The sequence below is a fragment of the Semicossyphus pulcher genome, unplaced genomic scaffold (assembly GCF_022749685.1).
Source record: "Semicossyphus pulcher isolate SPU_LCO1_2020_fin unplaced genomic scaffold, fSemPul1.0.p SCAF_5, whole genome shotgun sequence".
NCBI lineage: Eukaryota > Metazoa > Chordata > Actinopteri > Labriformes > Labridae > Semicossyphus > Semicossyphus pulcher.
In genome coordinates this window covers 19,795,728-19,820,019 of record NW_027211726.1, presented here as the reverse complement: position 1 = coordinate 19,820,019, position 24,292 = coordinate 19,795,728, and the positions used below count along the sequence as shown (strand labels likewise).

Sequence of the window (24,292 nt, the reverse complement as noted above, 5' to 3'; positions counted from 1 at the left end):
TTGAATGAAGGGAGAAGGTTAGACTGTACAGTTATCCACTTAACATCGCAGGAAAGAAAGGACTGAGACCGCCTCCCCTCCCACTCTCACTAAAGAGTTAATTATGATCATATGAACCCTGGTATTTGTGTCTGTGCGTGTGCGCGTGCGTCCATGCACGCGTGCGTGTGTTTTAGGACATGAGCAGACTTGCCTCTTTGATTTTCCTTTTTTATCAAAAAATTTAAAGCGGAAATGCTTTAAGTGATTTAATAATTCATACCCTTTTGCACCAAATCTGCATACTGGTGGTTCTTTGCAAGCAGATGGCACAGGTGTTTCACACTTCAGACCACAAGCCACACCACATCCTGTCTAAAGCAGAGCACTTGCTGCGCATTTATTGAATGGATTAAAAACATTTTTTTTGTAGACATTATAATGATCTTTTTAAACAGTCACATGGATTTAAAAACGTGGTAAATCACACAAACAGCTCACAAGGCAGCTAAATCAGTTTATCCTGTCAGTGCCATGGAGCAGTGCCAGATAATTATGCTGACAGAGTGGCACATGTTGACCTTTTCAAAACCTTATTTTAAAAAAATATGCTGAATGTGAGCTCTTGAAGTGGGTCACAGTGGCAAAACTCCGTTATGAAAAGGAAACCAAATTTGGGGTGAAAGTTGGCGCGCAGTTGTAATGTGTGGGGGCTTCAGAGAAATGATGTAAGGACTTCTGTACGATGGGTAATGGGAGGGTGTATTTTGTTCTGTCACATGTATTGCCAGTGGTGATAGTAGTGAGTTTGTGAGGGCTGACAGGGAGTTGTCCCTCAGATGTAGAGATAATGCTCCTCTGTCCCCCTGAGCTATGGTTGCACAATGATGCACAAATGTTGTCACAGCTGGGGCAAGACTACTTTGCTGCTTGGTGACATTGGTGGAGGAAGTATTAAAAGGGTTAACCAATGTAAAAGTATTAAATACATAATTTAAACTATATCAGCAAAGTGTACTCATAATAGTACTTAATTTGCATAATGGCTCTTTCAGAGATTTCATCCAATTACTGCATTATTTTTACTTTTGTTTAAAGTTGTTGACGAGGTGGAGCTAATTAACTACCTATAATATTTGAAAATGTATAACAGTATTTTATACAAAGTGATAATTTCTTTTGTATTTTGGTCAAATCTTTATCTAAAGAGGGGAAAGTACACTATGAGCTGCTGAATTGTGGTGAAGCAGACGTATAAAGTAGCATTAAATGGAAATGTTCAAAGTAAAAGTACCTTAGATTGGCCTTAAAGCTCCTGTGCGGAGTTTTTCGCTGGTTATGAAACAGACAGAAATAAATTCTGATTACTCTGTATGACATACAAAAGCAAACCACACCATCAGTGATAAGATTGATAATTATTTTTAATGCCTGAAACTGCTGGTGGTGGGTAGGTGTCGGATGAAGCGATTAACCGCTAACGACTCACCCTGATGGCCGGTTTCACAAGGATGACTTAGAGTGGTCTAAAGTGTTAGGCCGGTCTTAATATTGCTCATAGCTTAGTCTAATGCAAATTAGACCGTTTCACAAAATTAAAGACTGACTAAATTTAAGCCCCCCAAAAAATAGACACCCCCAGGCTAACTCGGCTCTAAGACCCATGTTACCATGGTAACATCTAACACACGCGCGTTCTATTATTATGACCCTCCGCCCGCCCCGTAGTTTGAGAAATTTTTAATGGTAAATTCAGCGTCAAAGCCCTGCTAGTGGTTCTCTGGACAAGACAAAAGTTATTTGTATTTACTGTCGATGTGAACTGAGTTACCACCGGCAGTGTTTCCGCTACATACGTTTTGCCGCGGCGCCGCCGCTGCTTCAGATTTCTGCGTAATTAAACGAAACGCTCCAAATTAGCGGTCGTTCGCCCGCTCTCCTTGTTGAGGCTGAAACAGTGACAGGAATCACAGGACATCAGGACGCTCTCTGTCTGCACACAATCATATGCAGTTCTGTAACGCAATGTAAACATTCCTACTGTGTATCTCCACATGTCCCTATTGTAAATGCATTGATTGTCGCTGTTTATAAAGCTTCTAAAAGACCAGATGTCATTCGGTAACGATCGATCGTTTTGATCGCTACGTCATTAATAACGTCCCTCGTGCACACGCGGCCCACGTGCTGTGAGAACTGAATTGCGAGAGAAAATATAGAACTTTTGTGACGTAATGAAACCGACTGCTGATGAAGACAGTCAACACAGCAGACCGAGAGACAGACAGAAAGAGGGGGCGGGGCCAAAAGCTATGCAGAGAGCAGAGGTGCAGGTGTGTTGGGGGACTGAAGCAAAGCAAAGTGATCAGATTAAAGTAGTTTGTGAATTAAAATGTACAATTGAAGTGTGGAAGTAAGAAATACGCATCTAGAAAGAGGGTAATCCAGACTGAGTATGTCTACATGTGGTGTACTTCTCACAGAAATCAGTGATATTGCCATGTTATGCTTTCAGCATATTTTTTGAGCATGCAGTACCTTTGAGGTTATTCTGTAGAATATTCTGGACAGTATTTGTCATTCTTTTGGAATGTTGCAATAATAAGAAACATACATTTGCATAAAATAAGCATATTTGTCCATTTCCATGTTGATAAGAGGATTGAAAACTCTTATTTCACCCAGAATTCAGTGCGCCATAGTCCTGTTTAAGATGGTCAAGAACTAAACAGCTTTGTGAAACGGATGAAAATCTGACTATTTGTGATATCTAAACCGCAGTCAGAGTCTATCTTTGTGAAACCAGCCCCAGAGTACACATTAGCATACCAATGACCTACAGAGGCTTATATTTTGTAGCTCTGCCCACCAGTCAGTTTAGAACTGAAGAAGCCTTTCAGAGGAGAGGTGAAACATCTTCAAGACCTTCAACCAAGTCCAGTTGCCTTTTGGATTGAGCTTAGAATTAATCATGGTGTTTTGAATCTAAGTGCACCTATAATAAACAACCAACTGCCTGTTGCTATACATTGTTTTTTAAGTTTTTAATTAGTGGTCAGACTCATACATCTCTTTATCTTCAATTTTGTAGTATAATAATCAGGAGGAGCAACTCAGAAAAACAAATATAACAAAATTATTCTGTTGTAATGCAATTATTAGCTTTTGCAATGTTGGGACTGCCCACTTTCTGTTACATGAGCTAACATTACAGGGTGAAGTTCAGTCCAATTAATTGTTTTTAAATGGATTTTCAGACAGCATATTCACATTCACTTTTTTGGTGAGCGTGACGAACAGCTTGTTGAACAGCTTCAGACAGTGCAGCTCAGAGGACTGGTAAGACAGCAATGCTACAGAAGTGCAGAGATTTAAAACATTACGGCCAGCAGGGAAACGACAGCCTGTTGCTCCTTACACAATTATTAACCAAAGAAAAGTGCTCATATGCCTACTTGTGCATGCATCGTTACTTTGTACTAAGAGGTATGAATGATGGTGTTATATCTACCTTAGAGAGTTCCACGTTCACCCGTTTAACTTAAGGCAGAGAGGAACTGCGCCCTTCCCCATTTTTCAAACGGTTAACCTCGTTCTGGATGTACTGGTGTCAGGTGGTGAGGTTCAGGTAAAAGGAGAGAATGTAGAGTGTTGTGGTGTTCCTCTTGCATTGTCCTGTCTTTGTCTTTCAGTGAAGGAGAGCACAGCACAGTACCTCTATATTGACAGTATGGAAGATCTTTACAGTGTTTCCTCATTTAATGTAACATCTCCATGGATGCTGCACCAGAATAAAGGCAGGCTTCCATGTCTTGATGTTAAAAATGAGAAAGCCTTTCTGCACAGACACCGTGGACAGAAGATGCTCCAGGAGATTGCCCACCAGAGGGAGTTCATGGTCCTGTTGAATCATTATAGCTCAGGTGAACTGTGAATAAGATCATGAAGAAGATGACAGAGCAGAGGTGATGAAAAACAGGAAGACATGCACAAGATTCAGCCTGCTGCCGAATACAAGCGGCCGAAATGTGTTTCCTCCTGAGGGTGTCTGGGCCCAGCCTCAGAGATAGGGTAAGGAGCTCGGACTCTACTCGAGCCTGAGCCGCTACTCCTTCACATCGAAGGAGCCGGTTAAGGTGGTTTGGGCATCTGATTAGGATGCCCCCTGGACACCTCCCTGTGGACCTTTTCCAGGCACGTCCAACTGGGAGGAGACCCCGGGGCAGACCAAAAGCTTGCTGGAGGGGTTATATATCCCTAGATAACGTTGCTGGGGAGAGGGAGGCCTGGGTCACCTTGCTTAGCTTGCTGCCCCTGCGACCCGACCCCGGATAAGCAGAAGATAATGGTTTGACGGATGGACGGACGGACGGATGCACAACATTAGATCGAGGCTGGCAGAGTGGTGCAATGATTAGCTTTGTCTCCTCACAGGAAGAAGGGTTTGTGTGTTCCTGTCTGTGTGGAGTTTGCATGTTCTCCCCACAGCAGACTGGGTCCCACTCTGGATGCTCCAGATTCCTCCTAGACTCCCAATAACATGCAAGTTAGCTTAAATGAAGATGTGCGGATGGCTGCCAGTAATGAAGACTTCCGTACAGTATTTGTGTCAGTGAGCTAAAGAAGAGAATAAAACTGTTATAACCCTCACACATAAAAAAAACAAAGAGACACACCATTGCTTATCCACCATCATACAGTTTATTTTCTTTGAACATGGAGAATTATTGCTGATTTTCTCATTGATAATGATCCACAGTCCAGTGACAGCCATGACTGATTCTAACAAGGCAGCAAAAAAGGCTGATGTCCCTCTTTTATAATTACATCCTCCAGTCAGCCACTGGTTTAAGTAATGGAAAAATCCATGGGTCATGATGCTGCCTGGATGTAGGAATACTTATTTTGACCTAGTAAAGAAGTTCACGTCTAAATCGGATCCTTTTCTCTCCAGTGAGGTCCACATGTGATACTTATATCCTCCAAACGAGTTTTGAAAGTCTCTGATTCAAAGTGTTTTTGCATAAATGCAACAGCAGCAGATTAAGTGAGGCACTGCAATGAAAGGCACTTTGGTAAAATGCTGAGATGCAACAGAACATAATGATAAAGGTCTACGCTGACATTAATGGAGTAATGTTATAAACAACAGAAAGACAACCAACAGGAGTTCGAGAGGCTCTGCTCGGTGAAAGAGGAAGTCCGTATACGTTTGGGGTTAACATGACATCCCACAGTCCATGATCACCAGGGCAGGACACTTTGAGGCTGCTCTCAGTTCAGTTTTTAAACTTCCCTTTCTGCGATAAGTCGTAGTGGAGAGGTTTGGTTAAATCCAGAGGTCACCACAACACAGGGAAGTCGCCCTTACTGAAGCCGGGGTCTCTGCGCGTCTCCCAGTACGAGTTGTTGCTCACCCACGTGTCATCTTTAGACCTCCTGCAAATACATGACAGTTTTTATGACCTGTTTTTGTGCATCACAAGTCTGCAGACCATGACACTCAGAGACATTTATACCACATGAGACACAAAGGCGGCTGTGGAGGTGATCATGTGCAAAAGAGTAATAAAACAGAAAAACACAAACACATTGTCTGATTGTACACAAAGACACTGAGGCACAAAGATAAGCAAACAGTATCATACTTGAAGAAGCGTGGCTGGTGTGTCATGTTGTTGTCCTGCAGCACTTTCCTCCGCTCCCTCTGGAGCTGCTCGATCCTCTGTTTCTGCTCCTCGGCTGCTTCTGTGTTCCCCTCCTCCAACAGCCTGGACGGAGGAGACAAAAACAGTGATGGGGAAATTAGTTCTACTAGAGCACCGTCACCATTCATCCCACTCTTTTCCCACATAAACAGGAAAACTGTAGCTTTCCCTTTCTCTAGGTAGAAGTTAGTAAAGGTCTCAATATAGCCGTTCTCCATATAGCTACTGAATTTAACTACCTAAGACTTTCGTATAACACCGGTGTCCTCTTGAGTGACCCTCAGGGAGCTGTTAGGCCTTGGCTAGTGTTTGACTGACAAGCCCAATGACTGTATATATAGATGGACGACGTGTCTCCATCTGCTCTCATGGTAAGAAATTGATGGCATTGATTTTATAGTTTGACTCATGTCCCATCTGTTAACATGGAGGAGGCGGGCTTTATGACCTATACTGCAGCCAGTCAGCGGGGGGCGATAGAGATGATTTAGCGTCACTTTTAGGGAGCTGTCATGTCGTCCATCTTTTTACACAGTCTACGGACAAGAGCAGTTAAGCCAAAACTAAATCCACAAATCCCACCTATTCGGTTCCTGAACCTCTTGATAGTAACGGACTTCTTTAACCCTCAGAACAATCCTAAACCCTTTTCACACATGCACTGCACTCCTGACAATTTCCCAACATGTCCGGATAAACAGTGGACTTTTTCCTTCCATCTCCCCCCTGTAAAAGTCACCCTGTGGTCTGGGGGATCTGATGTGTTAACGCAGCAGTTAACAGTCCTGAACATATGCGAGTGAGTGGGCGGGGTGTTCGCGTCGTTCAAGCTGAGCAGAGTTTTGCTGCTTTATATTCTTTTCTGCTCGCCTCAGTTGCCTGTGGCATGTTTTCAACTATGTGTTTGTATTTCAGAAACGTCCTCTTATATGTTGTAATGATATTGACCAAGAGACTCACTCTCCTCCTGCATCATTTTATTGCTTCACGGCCCAAGGGCTCAATCAGACTTAGCTTACTAATTTCTTTATGTAAAAGGTTGTGGATTGATTTGGCAGTAATAAATCAACTGAATACAGTAATTTACTACATAATATTTGGTTTAATATTAAATAAATTAATACAAATCTTAAAGGATGATATCTGTGGACAGACTTGTAGAAATCAACATATCAGACGAGAGTAAAGAGTGCCAACCTCTGGTCCGGCCTGAAGCGTGTGTCTGTGGGGGGCAGCAGGGCTCTCAGCGTGGAGTCCAGCTCATTCAACTCCACCGCAAACTGGGTGAAGCCGTAGTACTGCTCTTGGTCTGCTGGCATGGGGTCTAAACACACATACACACAATTAAACAGCTGTCACATAGTGCCCACTCAGTTTGGTTGAAGGCCCTGATGTAGAAACTTGATATCTGACGTTTCCAGGTCCAATCACTTACTTGCTCTCCAGATACACGTGGCAGCAGGGGGGTCTCCTTGAAAAATGGAGTCGTGCCATTTTCCAAAAATGGAGTGTACAACTTTTCCATTTGAATCTGTGACCACGCCCTCTATCTCGTTCACCGTAGAGCTCCAGGATTTAGCCTAAAAAAAGAAGATGAGGAAAATGTTTGTATGTGTCAGATGAAAGATTAACATCACATGACGAGAGCAGACACACATGACATGTGTATAATAAATACTGTATGATGTCTGTATGGGTGTTCATGCTTGTGTTTTGATATTCCCATATTTGTCCAGAAGATGGCGACGTTTACACGGAAAAGTAATGATCATACATCAAACTGAAAACCAGCATATCTGATGGTAGAAGGCAGCACTACATCAAAGAGATAATCTACAAGATTTTCATGTAAATAAATGTCCGTTAAGTCACTATCGCTGAATGAGGTGACACAATGGTGATTGAGCCTATGGCCCACTGATGAATCCTTTGCATTTGCAGTATTACGGACTGGGTGTCTGTGGCGTCATTCGTGGAAAAAATCTCAAGTGGCGCCCAGTTAGTGACGCGTTTTCCCATCAGCCAGCAGTGGTTGGTCTGCCAGAGGGGGTAGGCGGAGCTAAGCAGCTGCTTTTCCGCTCTCTGCAAGTATTGCGAGTAAACAGTAATCTACTTTGGCTGAACAAAAGATCGATGACTACAGAAACAACTTCATAAATAAGTGAAAATCCAAAGAAAAAGAAACAAACTCGACGCTCAGATAAAGGCAAACAGTCTGAAAAGGAAAGCGACCGTCAGCGAGGAAAATCAAGAGTTACAACCATAACAAAGGGAGTCAACCATGGACGTCTGGTTATCCTGGATGTAAGACCCGCGATTGCCTTTTATCGCCACATGATGCCGCCAAATAGAACAAAACTGGGAACTTTGAGATTATAACTTTAAAGAAGGCTGCAGTCTTTTTTCTCAATAAGCAAATTGCTGATGTCTCTTCAGGGGATGACGCAGAGAGTGTCTCACTAAGGTTCATGTTAAACACAAACCATTGCATACTAACGGGGGAAACAACAGTTACAATTTGTTGAGGACAATTAGGTACAGTTTGTCTCTATAGTAGTACTACACAAAAGCAAGTCACATCCTGTAGGCCTGTAGACTAAAGATTTGTTTCTGTATTGTAAAGTCTTGACATTTTTACATGTTTTCCCCCACAAAATCACGTGTGGAAAAGTTTCTCTGCTGATCCAAACAGAAACGTGTGTTTCCTCACCTTAACAAATGTGACTTTACACTGGCAGTCGTCACTGTTGAGATTTTTGATGGACATCTCTCCGTAGTGTTCGATCCAGCGCTGGCCGCTCAGGATGTTGTGGATGCAGGATGTCACTTTGTTCCACTCGTAGTGGTCCCCAAACCTTTAAGGATCAAACACGCTGTGTTTTAAATGTCACACAATGCATGTTGATTTATTCTTAGTGCTCTCGGCCTATAGAGTGCACCTTCATATTAAACATCCAAGAGTGCAACACTCATGCAGATGCAAACACACACCCACACACAGTTAGTGAGGGACTTACGCAGGTAGCGTGACATGGGTGGTTCCCATGGGAACAATTTCCATGGATTTGCCCCAGAATTTATTTTTCCATCGGACATCTGAAAGAAACGGATCACAAAGGAAAAGATGAGCGCTTGTGATGATGAAAATTATCTCAATTTTAATCTCTGACACTTTATCTGTCTCTTCAGTAAACAGCAGTTTCTTTTTGTCAATCAGATCTTTATTCATGTGCAAAGAGGGGAATGCAAACAAGGAAACAGGAGACTGCCTTTGATTATCTATGGCTGCTCACTAATAGAGTTTAAAGTGGCAAATAAGGTCACATTAGTATTATCTGCTCAGCCTTTGTTATATTATGTAAAAACACAGCAATTCATCATCATGCAGCGGAAAGTTACAGAGTCCACCAGGGTCGTATGAGGTAAATTCAAGAGGCTATTAATCTTCCACAACATCAATTTTACTGTAAATATAACCTACAGCATTTAAAACATAAAAGGTGCAGTGGCAGTGAATTATTCTAAATATAAGCCTGGACAAACAGAGGGATCAGGCCTTCTCCTGCTCACCTTGCCAAAAGGTGAAGTTCCTTGAATCGGAGTGACATGCTGACACAGGCGGGTGATGACTCACCTGGGAAACAAAAAGGAGAGACACAAGATGAGGTAGTTACTTTGGTACTTTATCAAAAGCTTCAGACGAAGATGATGCTGTTTCAAAAGGAATCAGTAGATGTGGGAGCTGAATACATCAACAAGACAAAAACAAGAAGACAACAAGAGATTTCTAGAGCGCTTATCAGAGTAAACACTGAATGAATGGCCACAGTATAGACAGTGTTTGTTACCAGTGTTGTTTAGTTTGGTCTGTGGCCATAAAAGTGTTTGTTTATCTATTTTGTCCGGTTATCAGTGTGTTTTATTGCCTAATTCGCTCGCGAGCAAAGAAAACAGAACAGATGCAGAAACAATCGCTGCAGATCGCGAGCCGCGGAGCTCCGTAGCGCAGGGCTTCTGGGCGTTCTCTCTACGAACAGACTTTGCTTTGCAGCGTGTCTGCCTCCTGTGTGTCCCTGGCGTCAGGCACGAGACACCCTTCAAGACGTCTCTCGGGGTTTACATTAGTAGAAGGCTTCAAACCACATCGTTAGAATTCTGTGGATCACCTCAGATGGTCCTGGCAATTCTGTGCTCCCAACCAGTTCTGCATCTATAACCCGATCAACCCGACCTATGTTGATGTCAAAACTGCAAATTTTGCCGAAAGGTGAGGAGTTTGCATCCCTGCATGCAGTTATTCACATGTGTGTTTGAAACCATGTGACCTTTACCTGTTCAGCTATAAACCTGAAGCCTTTGTCCGGTCGGTCACACTCGAACGTCTCTCCCAGGACGGGGTTAAAGGGTTTACTTCCTGCTCGACTGTAGGTGGATGCATATGCTGTTATTGCAAATGTAGCAACATACACCTGCAGAAAAAAATCAGACAGCATTAATAATGTGTGTTACATGTGTGAACTCAAAGTATTGGCATGTTTATCTACATGGGGTTGAGAACAATATATTAGAATGTTTATTGTATATTCTACAGTATTTAGAGATCTAACACTTATATTGAAACCTCTGCAAAACAAGTTTTGATCATCAGAGTAGCATTTAAAAGCTTCCTGTCCAACCGATTTCCAGTTTTTCGACCAGGCTCTTGCAGATGTTCGTCCATGCATTACTATCAAGTGCTTTTGCTTTCCTCTCACCATGCGCTGGTAGGGGTCGTGGGTCTGGTTGGCGGTGTCCAGCAGCTCACTGTACTCCATCTCCTCACACAGCCTCTGCAGGGTGTTGAGGGGCTCGTTGAGCTGCACTGGCATGGCCACCTTTGACAGATCTTTACCGATGTTGTTCCTCAGGATGTTCCACAGACTCACGCTGCTGGTCGGGCTGGTGGAGGGCAGCGTGGAGCGCCGGCGAGCCAGGGTCAACACGCTGCTAACTGAAGGGGAGAAATGCGGAGGGGAGGGTGGTGAGACGACACTATCAAAAGCTTTCAAAAACAATTTAAAAAGTTACCTTTCTCTGTACAATCCTAATCATACTATCTAAACCAGGAGAGTCAAGATACAAGCTTTTTATTCAGGGCTCAGCAAAGTCATTAAATATTGGTCTATATATACAGTACATATATCTATCTGCCATCTGTAGCAGGGATTTAATGATGCATGTGCACAGCTGCTTTGTCAGACGCTGAGTGATGAAACATCGTGCTGAGTTTGTAAACAAGTCCGGATGTTGGCGGGGATCGTGTTGCAAACATTGTCAAAGTAAGTATTTCTAAGAAAGTAAGTTATTTCTAAGATTCCAGACAACTATAATGAATTTGAATTTGCAGACACTCAGAACAGACAAAGGCTCGATCACAGACTCACTATGATAGACAAGCCCCGCCCCTTTGTGACAGAAGAAGCTCTTTCTGTTTGTAAAGGGAGTCAATGTTCCCTCACACAGACGCACAACTTGTAACTGTTTCATTTACCAGAGTTGTGCCTCTCACTGCCTCCCTCGTTGCTGTAGGTATCCATGGAGACGCTGTCACTGACATCACTGATGTAGGAGTCATCGTCAGACACCTGGAGACGGAGAATCAATGGTAAAAGGGCAGCGGGCAAACAGGACATAGAATCAAAGGACAAATACAGTAATCCTGAAAGTCCTCAGCAACGAAAGAAGAACTCTGAGAGGACAGAGGACATAAAAATTGAGGCAAAAGCTCACCGGTCTCAATGCAAGCATCAGGCACCACATGACAATTCATGTTAAGGACAATCATATTCAGGAACAACTGTGTTCTTGCATCAGGGTAAATCTATATTTAGTTGAAGCTAATGTTTAGTTATGACCCCCTATAGCTTTCATTATCTAATATGTTTTAGCCCATTGCTAGCAAAACTAAATGATTCCACTTTTTCATTTTGATTAAAGCCTGTCAGGATATTGCTTGCATATCGTGGGCTTGATCCAGACACTGGATCTCATAAAGGCACAACAGGAAAGCCCAACGAAATCCTGTACAAGGTTGCCACAACAATTGCACAAACCAAGGGATGGTGAAATAAAGGCTGTGCCAATTTCATCGGTGGTGGTAGCGAAGGCCAGACAGGATCGCAAGCGGAGACCAGGGTTAAAAACCTGCCTGTAGATGTGTTTTTTCAAAGCTTCATTACCTTTCAGTGCTATGGAACGTATGAATAACAGATTGTACCATTTTGTAACACCTGGTATTGAAGCACCGAAATTACCGAAAGCAAGACAACTGCAGGTGTCAATTTCACTCTGGGAAATTGTAATGAACATTTTCCCCAAATCTGACATTTTAGAGAGAAAAAAATACGATTTATAGACTCATGTATTTTCTTTTAAACACAGAGACCAGGGAGAGGATTAAGTAGTAGGTAGTGTCTCACCTCATTCTCAGAGGAGGAGGAGGAGAGGAGGTACTCCTGAGCATCAAAGAACTCTGAGATGGACTCTGGGATAGACGCTCTGCTCTCATTGGACGTCTGATGGACCAGCGAGTGGGATCCAACCGGACATTCCTGACGATAAGAAGTCAGTTTAGTGAAACTGGTCTTGTGGTGATGTGGGCGTATATTTGTACATTCAGAACCATGATTTCTGAGTGACACTCACTGTGGCATAGGCGCTTTTCAATCCCATGACCTGCGCTGGCTGTGGGGCCTTCAGGTCAATGGTGTGCCGCAGTCTGTCTCGTTCTGCTGCTAGGGAACTGAAGGCTGATTTCAGTGTCGAGTGGACTGAAGAGAAGCAAACACAGACAGGAAAAAAGGAGTTAACAGAGTTGTTATGGAAACTATCTTGGACCATATAGAAGCAAACACTTTTCTATCTGCAGTGAGAGCATCGTCTGAGCAGACAAAAGGAGAGACTCACTGTTGTTGGCCAGCCTGCAGAAGTCCTCCTGCAGACGGGACACGTCTGTAGGCGAGTCTGGGGACTCGGGACAGACCTCCTGGGGGTTTGCGTCCGTGGTGGAGAGGTTCGGGTTGGAGGCGTGGAGGCGAGGGGATTGGGAGGATATGCAGCTTGGGACCTGGGGGACAAAAAAAGAGAAAGGTGAATGATTGTGTGATTTAATTTTGAAGAATTATCAGCAGAAAAATAAGCCGTACATGTACCTGTAGTGTGGCTTTGGTGTCTTTGCCGTTGTTTTTGGAGCGCCATCTCCTCGGCCTCTTTTCTTTTTTGGGAATGTCAGAGTTCGACGCCTGTGGTATTGCAAAAAATAAAATATATAAAAGGAGTTTTAACCTACTCACCAATAACGTAAATGCGTTCATCCGTTTTTTTATTAATTCCGTGACTTATTTCTTTACGTCTAATTATTGTTTAACCTCCGTTTTCAGTGGATTTCTACCAAGACTGTACAAAAGAAGTGGAGGTAAGCTTTTGGTTTTAAAGTGAAGCCAATGTAGAAGAGCCTACAACATGCATTCTCCCTAGTGGCCAGCAGGGGGAGACTCCTCTGATTGAAAGGCTTGAAGACACAAGAGAAAATTATCTCAGAAAGCAATTTTCCTAATGAGTTTATGGTCTCAATTTCACCTTTGAAGTCTTCTTCATTACAGCATGATGTTTGATGATTGACAAGTCACTATTAGAGCTACCTGTTAACCAGGATCCAGACCAAACAATAGGTATCCACCCTCTGGCTTAATTAGGGTCACTTCTGGGGCCTATAATATGAAGCGAGTTTAACATACCCAGGGTATCTTTTTCTGATCTGGCTTCACTTTGCGTAACAAAGGGCATTGCGCTAAGCAGTGAAACAACGCTGGTTATCAACTTGATATGTCAACCCAAGGCAAGGCAAGTTTATTTATAAAGCACCATGCAAAGCAATTCAAAGTGCTTTACACATTTAAAAACAGAACATTAAGAACATTTAGAGAAATGCGACACAAAGCAAAAATAGATACAAAAAAACAGAATATAATAAAACATAAGTTCAGGTCCGGTCAGAACACTACACCACTATACGCTTACTTCCCCAAGGACTTTTTACGTTTTGACTCGTCAGTTAAACTTAGTAGTCGTGTTCCCCGAACACTTTGTATCGGCTGCTTCCAAACCCAGAGAAAGTACTCTCACAACTACCTTCACTAACCCAGGGTTTCTGTGAGCGCGTTCACATATAAGGGCTGTTGTTTCAACTGACCAATCACACATAGGGACAAGCCTGTCTTCAGCTGATCGGCATATCTTATAAACTCAAGAGTAAACTATGATTTTAGAAAGATATGAAGGAGTGACTGAAATCCACTCAGCTGCAGCTGCTGACTGCAGGAAGGACAGCTGGATGAAAATGACTGACTGTGTGAATGTGCAACTTAAGTCTAAAATATCACTGCTCCATCATCAGAGCACCATTGACTTGAATGATACTCGTGTATTATGTTAAATTAATGTGTTACACAGATGTATTTCTGTGGCGTTTATGACTTATTAGGGTTTAGACTTATTCTCTGAGCACCAGCTGTATCAAACGGTTTTATGGAGCAAATAAAAATAAATCTAAAAACAACAATTCAAAGCAGTAAAAATGCTCTCTTTATATCTTATGAGTACAAAAGTACTTCAGGCTTCAGTGCTGTGATCAGTCTCTATTGTAGATAAGTATCAGTAGCGTATGATGAATATCTTTCATGAATATAGTTCATATCAAAACTCAGACGGTAAAGCGGAAGTGTTTGACCGGCCTCTCTCTATCCTCGCTCTCACCATCTGCTCTCAGAGCTCCTGAATCAAGAGACCTGATTGGTCAGTGGGTGGTGATAAGTACAGGTTGATCTCTTATCTCGCACATAACCCTGCTCCAGAGCAGGATAGGTGTTCAGCATAAGTAACCATGGCGATCTACTCCAGTAGGAAGTGAACCACCTTCGTAGTACTGTGAGTTAACCGTGAAGTTACCTCAATAACTGCAAATCCTGCTTCGTTGTATCAAAAAAACGTTGATGGTGGTGGCCAAAATTACGAACTAAATGATGTCCACTTGTTTTAGAAAATCTAAAAACACTTAATTCTGCATTACGACCAACGTAATCAGTGTGCCTGTGCTTACCTGTAGTGCACTAATGGCTGGGGCTGAGTAAGTGCGGTGGAGGACCTCCATGCTCTTTAGCAGCAGGTTGAGCTCGAGCAGGTACGACTCACATTCCTCCAAGTCTGAGTGAAACACACACATTATTATGAGATGAAAATGTGGGTGCATGCAGGCACAGTGATGAGACTGAAAAGAGAGCATGAAAGATTCACTGCAGTGAGGCACACTTAAAAAACAGTTGACGGGGGAAACAAAGAAGACAATAGACAACAAAGACTGACCTTTGCTGCACTTATCCATGTCCTCTGAGGAATGCAGCCAAGAACTGACCTTAGCCTGGTGGACCGACGCCTGCTTAGTCAGAGTAGCCCTCTGTTTTGGAAGAGGACACAGAAAATGAGGATGAGTCATAGGCAACCTCGCATAACTACATCCCTACTGCGTTAGCTTTAAAGCAACAACAAAGACATTTTTACGTACTTTTCTAAGAGAGTCATTGAGGGAGGGGGAGGAGGAGGCGTGGGGGTGGAAGAGGTGCCTCTCGTGGGGATACATGGCAATCTCGTTCTGCCGAAACACGCGGTGATTACGCAGCTTTGACACCCACTCCTCAAACAGCTCTGGGGACTTCACCTGAGTGGCACAGAGTCAAATTAGGAGCAGGAACTTTGAGACGTCTCTTTGTATTGATGTGTTTGTGTAGGCGCGTATCTCTGACAAACGGCGTGTTACCTTTAAGTGATAGATGTTATCCTCTGTGTCGAGGTCGATGCACATGGCCTTCTTCTTGATTGACATGACGGAGAGGCCGACGTCAATGCAGCCGTGGAGCTTCCCCTTCTTCAGCTGTAAACAAAACACTTTGTAAGCACGTGGGTGTGCTTGAGTCTAAATGCAAGAATGGCAGACAGATGGCGATGTTGAGGTGATACCTACATCAGTGTCACGCTTTGCATACTTCAGGATGCCTTTCTCCAACACAAAGTATCTCTAAGAGGAAAGACATCACAGGTTTATTGCACTGTATGATTACATAATAGTTAAAACTGCAGCTTTGTACGAATAACACCACTTAAAAGACCCTGCCTTTTAAATTTTACAACCGCAGACATCTACGGACAACGACCATGACTAGACATAAAAAGGCAGTTTACAAGTGCACCTTGCTTGCTTTAAAGTTTTACAATAAAAAGAATAAACTGACAAAGCTCTTTCACAGTACTCGAGCCTGTTTAAGTGGCAATTCATTCATGTTGCAAGCCAGAACTTTCCAGGTCTGAGCACAGTCAGAGAGAGAAGACGAGGGGGAGGATGATGATGAGTCAGGGTTACAGTATAATCAGCCTGGGAATAAAAAGAATAGGAAGGAGGAAATATAGAATACTTTAATGGAGAAGAGGAGGAAATGCCGAAATAGCTCAGGGTATTAAAAGATAGCAGGTCAGATCTCTAGTTAGACATTAAGGGAGGACTTAATGCTTCGACAGCTCAGGAAAGACATCACTCAAAAATTAAAATGCAGTATATCTTTAAAAAATGGTTTTAGAGTGTTATCTAAATCAGTCATGTCTGCCTGCCTAATAGTGTAGAGGATCACAGATCTAAACAACCTAAAACAGCCCGCTCTTTGACACCCTCGTATCAAAAGCAATCAACTTCAGAGAGAAAATAGCTCTACTGTTCAATAAAAGGCAGCATCAGCGCTCTATAATAAGACCTGTTACTGTCTGTGGGCTATAAAAGGAATGCAGAGGTGCTCACCTTATGCCAGCCCTTCATGGGCCACTTCCTCCTCTTGAGCAGGAGGCCCTCCTGTCTGTCAGGCTCCTGCATGCTGGCAGGAGCCCCCCTAAGCCCCTCCACGATCTCCCAGCTGTCCTGCAGGGACACACAGGCGCAAAGCTGTTTGAGTTAGACAGACAGGTGAGTGTATTTCCCTCGAGGTGTAACACATTCTAAACATGTAAACATAGCAGATGTTATCATCATCACACATCCTGTTCGAGTGCAAAACAGCAGTACTGGTTATTGGGAAAACAGTGTTGTTGTTCTTTTTCTGCTTAGAGAGGGAGGTTTGTTTACAGAGAAAAACATTCTGTTATAATAAACAAATAGAAAAACAGTCTATGAAACTAATGCAGAAATGCTAAGTGTAGCTGTTAGCATAAAGTAGCACGCACACATACCTGGTTACTGTCATGCTTTGAGGAGCCGCTGCTGTCACTGTGAGTGGGCGACGGCGACGTCATCTTTTAGCGACTTCACTGCCTTCTGCCCACTGTTGTCCCGTTCCCGTGGAAACCGCAGCAACCGAGATCACAGCCGAGCCGCCGGGAGCATCACCCTGACCTTTGAAGGCCACGCCGCAGCAGTCAGCACTGCAGAGAGAGAGAGAGGTTGAAAACCGACTGATGTCAGAGCAGCACAGAGGCTTATTTTTAAAGAGAACGGTAGCAGCGCGCAGGAGCAGACAGATAAAAAACAGGGAGGAATGACTTACTCACATTCACTGTGGAACAGCTAATTGAGGATATGAAATCCCCAAAGTCCAAAGTAGTATAAGGAAGCGACACAGAATAGAAACGCATGAGACGCTATTAGATCTTTATCATGAGCTCTAGGTCGCACACAATTCTGTTGTGGCACATTTCAGCTCCTTAGATCACACGTACATTTTATAGTCAGTGTTTATGACTGTGGCGTTACCATGATGAGCATGTTATACTTCTTATCACACATGTCCAAAAACTATATCTAATCTCTTTCCCACCGAAATTAGTTATTAATTTTATTATTTCCCCCGGAAAGGGGGCGGGGTTTAGCGTGTCGACACGGGTTTTGTGTTCACATCAATGCCGATCTACTGCAGACTCATATGACCCGGGTCTGAATGCCGATTGTAGCCTTTCCCATTAAGTAAAAAAGCCGTGTTTTTTGACCGATGGGAAAGCGGCTTAACTTGCACACTGCAAAAGTGAGAACTGGATCCTTGTAGCTTCACCACAAACTACTTTCAATTAACTGAACTTCCTCCAGCCTGCTCCGTCTGTATCTGCATTTCCAAAGGAATGTTTCTTTCACCAAATGTTGTGTATTTAAGCCTTGTTAGCTCAGGGACAGCTCAGGGACAGCTCAGGGACAGCTCAGGGACAGCCCTTGTCAAGTTGTTTGCTCAGACTTCACATTATAAGAAGTGTTAAAACGTTAGCACGAGGGCCCTACTGAAAGTCAGTACCACTGTTTGTTAACATGTTTTAAGTGTTTGGTGTTGCGTCTCTACAGAGACGTGCTGTACTCGTCTATGGTTGTACGGGGCGAGCAGGGAACACCACATTCACACTGTGATGTTACATTCATTACTCACTCATGTCCCAACCTGGTTGTGTATATCATACCTCTGTGTGTGTTGTAATGCCACTCCCTTAGTGCGAAAAGACTGAACTCAGGTGTTTGCAAGGCATGTTCTTCATACTTGTCCGGTTGTATTAACACCGAAAGGGAAAGCCTGTGTGCTTTGTGCGCGCTCGCATGCAAATTTGTGTAAACTCTTGGATTTTGCAGCCAGCAAAACACATCCTCTGCAAACTGTCTGGTGGTTTTTTGTGTGGATGTGTGTGTGTGCGTGTGTGTATTCTGTAGTTCCCCAAGGCCTGGCTTACAGTCAGAACCATGCCCAGGACGTGAGTCATCAACAGGAAAGAATGTGCTCCCTGCTTCGATACCCCCCGACACACCATAACACACAGCTCGCTACAGTCAACACTGGGCTAAAAGCAGACTGGACAGCCCACTTACTTCACAGCTCCGGAGCACAGACTAAAAGGACGGACATATTTGAGTAGGCTTTAGATGATACACTTGTGAAGCTTGAAATTAGCTCAACAAGCTGTGGTGTTCGCACTTTTCAGGCTGCGACATGTCTGGCGACTTCAGCGGCATCAGAAGCTTCGTATGGATGTAAATCATGTCAGGAATTCAGTGCACATACCTTCTGCACATATATATCTGCCTATGTAGTCTAGACTTTAAACATCCAAGAGTGCGTCCAACATCATGAGCCGGTATGCAGTTTGGGTGCACAGGGCTTCAGTGGTAATGCTGCAGCTCTATTTGCATTCTAGGACGAATACGACCATGATTATATGAACACAATAAGCGGTGAGTAAAGGGAGAAGCATCTTATATAACAAACTAAGCCCTACCTTTGAATCCTCTTTTTCTTTTCCTTTCACAACTCAGCAGCAAAGTTTGCACCAGACACTTCCTTTGAGCAAAACCTCAAAAAGTGTCTGCACCTCTGAAAATAAGTAGTTTGAAGTGTCACTAGCTCACGACTCTGAGATGAAATGTAAAATCTGTAAATGAACCTGGGAGATGTCAGTCCCCATAGCGAGCGCCCTACTTACCTCGCCTGAGTGATTACTGTAGCATTGTACACCACTGAGCCTCCTGCGCCTGTAAGACTAGAAGTGCTGAGGTTTTACCTTCAGACTTACGTAACAGGGAGTCAATCATTAATGGCACAACACCTTGTAAATGATCTGTTAAGATGGAAAGGGGTCACTGTCGCGGCGAGGCCGGGGCCGATGGAACCGAGTCACAAGGCCGAAACGAGGGAATAAAAGGTCTAAAGGTGAAGGACGGGGGCCACTTTATGTGTGTTTTTCTTTTCTTTTTAAGATGTGTCAGCATTCATGGGATCAGCTGATGGGACGGAGGAAGGGATGGAGGAGGTGGAGATGGGAAATGAATTGGTTTTGTGTGAGGACAATGGTAACACTTTGCAAAACATAAGCGCGGTGTGGTCTGACAAGCAGCCCAGCAAGAGGATATTCTTTCTGTCCTTCCAGCATATTTTATCTATACCTACACTGAAGGAAAAAGTACTAACTTTAACCTAACAACAAAAACAGATATACCAAAAACATCACTCTATAGCCGAACACCCTAACACCCCCGCAGCGCTCGAACATCGTTACTAATTTGTCGCCGCCGTGTTTCATACACAGACTAAATGAGTAACAGATACGATAAAGACCTAACCACCGTAACATCTTCACTGTTTACTAACCCTGTCTCCGGCGCGTTTGTGACGTCAGATGGTGACGCAGCAGAAAAGAGACCGACAGGAGTATACTTCACTGGCAATGGGAAAAGAGACAATCTGCATTTATTAGCGGGTCTGAAAAACCTGCGTCAACACGCTAATTTAGGTGGGAAAGGGGTAAAAGATTAGGTTGTTTTAATACCAATACCAGTATGGCAAGTGCCTCTGATACAGCCGAAAATGCAGGATTGTATCAGCGACTACGCACCAATCCAGTACCATGATCCATGAGCCTATTTATAATCTATGATATATTAGGAGACGTTAGTCAGAGCTTGCAAAACGTAAGGCGTTTGGCAGCATTTTACCCTGGAAACATTTCACTGGTAAACTATGATGTGTACAGTACACAAGGATTCAGTGAAGATGTAGCACTACTGTTACCATACAAGGTAAGTAGCTTAGGTCTAAGGCTGTTAAATGATTATACTTTCCACTGGAATTGAAGTGGTACATCAGTATTGGCCAATACACAAGTTCAAGTATTGTAAAGGAAATATTGGTATCATCTTTAATTTATTAATTAATGGGGCTCTGAAGTAGTTTGTAGCTTGAGCAACCAACAAGCTCGCTAAGTATCCCAACATGGCCGTCACACTAACCGCTGGTGTTTCCTCAGAGCTTCCACATCACAAACTTTGTGTGCAAGTGTAGAAATGCTCTTTGAAGCGCTCGGGAATGCTGCTTTTCAAGAGGGCATCAATCAAGTCTAACGCAAACAACCAGAATTCAACAAGTCATTAAGTGCGTCATTACATCCTTTTTGTGTTGGTCACCGCTTACAGGCGACTCATACTGTGTATAAGAAAGCAAAGCCTCGTCTATTGTTCACCGGTTTCCATGGCAGGATCTCAAGATGACGAGGCTGCAGCCGGAGGAATCGTCAGGCTGGAGTTTCCAGTCCTGGCACTACAAACACACAGACGTTGACTTTAGCGGCCAGTCCATCTGCTTTATGCCTGTACACCTCCTAGCAGCAGCAGCAGCAGGACCGTCGTCAACCCTGCAATCCACATAGCTGTACATCCTCCCCATTACTGGCTGACTGTGAAAAGGTCCTCACACAGATGGCCCATCTGTGACTCTACCTCCAATAAAGCGTCTTCCGGTACAGCTTCACAGAATTATCCAGTTAATGCTGTGCATGATCCACTGATAATCAAGCTGAGAGCCGGCGCAACATGCTTTAAATAGACTCACATCTGGCGGTATTTTCAGGCTACATCCACACCTACATTTCATAACAAACTAGAGAACGGATGTGTGGAAGCATATGGTTTTAGCAGCATTAGCACTTAGCTAATCTGACCTCTGACCTCGTGTCTGACTGAGTTTGTTTTTAAGCTTGTTTTTATCCAACAGTAGTACAGTTTCTTCATTTTCTGTAAGCAGGCCGACATAAAAATGATGTGAGCATCAAAGAGGAAACAGCAGCCTCAATCTGCCATTCAGCACTCACTTATTTTCACGTGAACACAAAGAGCGACAGAAAGAGAACAAGATTGAGAGCGAGCATGTCCAAACATTGAACGTTGTATTTTTGAAAAACCACATCACTAATTATGTCTTTTTCCTGCAGAGACAAGGGACACTTTGTGTTACTGCTCAATGTGGGGTTGCTATGGATACAGAAAGAGGCAAAGGCAAGAATATATATTCAGTCTGTTTGTTCTTTATGTGAAATCTGAGGGCATAATACATGGGGCTATTTATAGAACCTGTGCCGATACCAGCATGAGTCTCAGTGCCGACCTGACTGCTTGGCTGGAATTAGGGCACAGCATCCTTTCACCTTATAAATCAATAGGAGATCCAAGGTGGTGTATTAGTGCCGGTAAGAGAGCTCAGTATTACCAGCTTTACAGTGGGTGTCGTGTAAAGGAGAGAGTGACACAGAGATAACTCAGTGAGTCACATCAGCCACGCTGGATGTTTACGCCCAGAAACAATGCAGAAGGAATAAACAATAAATAAGCTGACTGACAGACTTCATTGATTCCTGTGGTGCAATCCTCGGCTGGCTTAAGATCACAAGGGTGCCAGCCAAGGACAGCGCCCTCTGAGGTCTGGGCTTGCTCAAAGGCACTTCAACAGGACACATGGTTGCAGGGCAGACTCTTACAGCTATACTCCAACGATAATATTTAATACCAATTAGCTTGGCCTCACCCTCAGTTTAGAGTAGACGCATTAACATAAAAAACAACTTCAGGGCTACAGTTTTGTTTATTCAAGCACGAGCACTGGGCAGGCAATGTGCGTGCACAGCCAATCTGTGAATGGCACAGTGATAGTGAAACCATCACCACTCATGCATAACATGATCCTGTCTGGACTAAGAGGTGCTAAGGCCAAGTATTGATTTACAGGAACCTATAATAAACAAAGTCATTTAAGCGTCACCAGAGCCGGAAGCAAAAGCACTGAAAGGCTACTGATCAATTCACAAATTAATGGTGTGTGTAAGGATGCAACCAACTTCATTCAGAAAACAGTCATCGAGATTATCATGCGATATCTTTAAATAGTGCAATATACAAAGATATTTCATTGACTAGTAATTAAATGTTCACATTTGAGAAGCTGGAACCACTCTTTAGCAGCTTTAATGGTGTGTGTACCCTACTGTAGAACAAACTGTCGCTGTGCTGCACATCTGAAATACAAACTTGTCATGAGTGTCACACCATAACCGATAACACAAGCAAGAAATTCTCACTATATTCGACTTTTTAAGGTACGCATACTGGTTAAATGTAAGTGTAAAACTTTGCCTGTGCTGGGGATTATGTCAGCGCTGAAACCAATGCCGATTGGAAGTTTAATGGTCATTATTGTGGACAAACTCCGCGGGTACAAACCACAGGTGTCCCGTTTGAATTTGCAGCCCTGCTCAGTTCAGTTCCTGTTACCACCAGCCAGCACAGCAATTCAAACTTGTCATAGCAGACAAAAAATGTCTCATATTTCCCATGTGGTCTTAAACCCAGCACAACCTCCATAAAAGCAAAACATTACACCAAACTGTTTCAATGAGGTATTCAAACACCAATACAGCTCCAAAAGTCCCATGAAGTCCATTAATAATTCTATCGACAGCGGTATTTCACTTCAGCGCTGACACCGTGAGCTAAAGGGGAGACAGGAGCGCTTTCAACTCTGCCGCCTTATTCAGACAGAAGCTACACAAAGCTAGCAAAAACACACATAATTTCACATGAGTTGTGACAATTAATAAAAAGAAATGCTTACGGTTCAGTGGCGAAAGCTACAGCATCCTAACAGCGGAGAGATACAGTACATTGGCTTCAGGGCTTCTGCTACTCGTTTCAGAGCCCGAGCATTCGTGGAGGAGGCGGGGCCAACTCAGTGGGCAGGAGTAACTGACGCGGCAAAGAGCCAATCAAAATTGAGGACGTAGTAAAAGGGGCAGGGAACAAGGTTTGGGCGGAAACGTTTATGAACGGACCATGGAGTGACGTAGGCAATATTGTCAAAGACAGAAAGATACAATCAAGGTGGGAGTTTAGCAGGCGGACAATGGAGGGCAGCCAGGTGAGCTTAAGCTGTTAAAGTGACGCAAAGTCATGTTAATACACGATTTAACGTGCTACTGTGTGCTAATGTAGCACTGTATGTTTCTTTTCACATCAATTACATTGCATTCACTGACCTTGTTTCTGCCGTGTAGATAAAGCTTGATTCTTTCGGCTTGATTTCTTTCATGCAAATACAACTACCAAAACAAAAATGCCACTATATATTTTGTATTTCAGACCACAACAGTTATTTTAGCCTCGGTGTGTAACATGTGGGGTCAGAGGTCAGATACAGTCATTCTCCATCATATAGTAAGCTCCCAGGCCCAGAAATTAATAGGTACAATTAATCTAGTCTTTTTCAAAATTGAGTAATGTGTCAATTATTTTACCAACTAATCTTTATACAATTAAATAAAAAAAGCCTGTTAAATTTCCTGAAGCTCAAGTGGGGTCATTCAATTTCTTGTGTTGTATAAAGAACACTTAATCTGAAGGGATGGTATATGTGGCACTTTGCTTACTAAGTTTCTCAAATAGCTGTAAAGGAATGAAGGAATCAGCTTGTTCATAAATTGAAAGCTAGTGGGGGTGGAGATACAGTATGTCTATGCTAATCTGTCTGGTCCAATGACAGATTGTTTGTTTGGTGATTTTCCTCTGACATTCTGATTGCAAAATCTGGCTTTACCCACAAGTGATGACTGTTCGCTGAGACGATGAGTAAGTGAGAGAAGTTGTGCGATGGCATCCAGACAGAATGAGCGAGTGGGTGAACAAATGGACCATGTGTTCGTGTGTTTCTACTTATATCTGTATTTCTCTAATGAGGTCTTCTTTG

At 43.2% G+C, this 24,292-nt stretch overlaps 1 protein-coding gene across 1 annotated transcript; it reads right to left on the bottom strand.

Moving 5' to 3' along the window:
- Positions 1-4,657: 4,657 nt before the first annotated feature.
- On the bottom strand, positions 4,658-23,254 carry LOC138608901 (oxysterol-binding protein-related protein 3-like). The gene is made up of 22 exons (XM_069681486.1): positions 23,165-23,254; positions 16,992-17,183; positions 16,567-16,683; positions 15,742-15,795; positions 15,538-15,651; positions 15,286-15,438; positions 15,087-15,177; positions 14,824-14,927; positions 12,878-12,967; positions 12,633-12,792; positions 12,372-12,496; positions 12,146-12,277; positions 11,218-11,311; positions 10,442-10,677; positions 10,019-10,156; positions 9,258-9,321; positions 8,705-8,783; positions 8,398-8,542; positions 7,123-7,267; positions 6,885-7,011; positions 5,628-5,750; positions 4,658-5,418 (listed from the first exon to the last, which is right to left on the bottom strand). Exons 2-22 carry the CDS (start codon positions 17,052-17,054, stop codon positions 5,322-5,324), a joined length of 2,451 nt encoding a protein of 816 aa, XP_069537587.1. The 5' UTR covers positions 17,055-17,183; positions 23,165-23,254; the 3' UTR covers positions 4,658-5,321.
- Between the last annotated feature and the right edge of the window lie 1,038 nt (positions 23,255-24,292).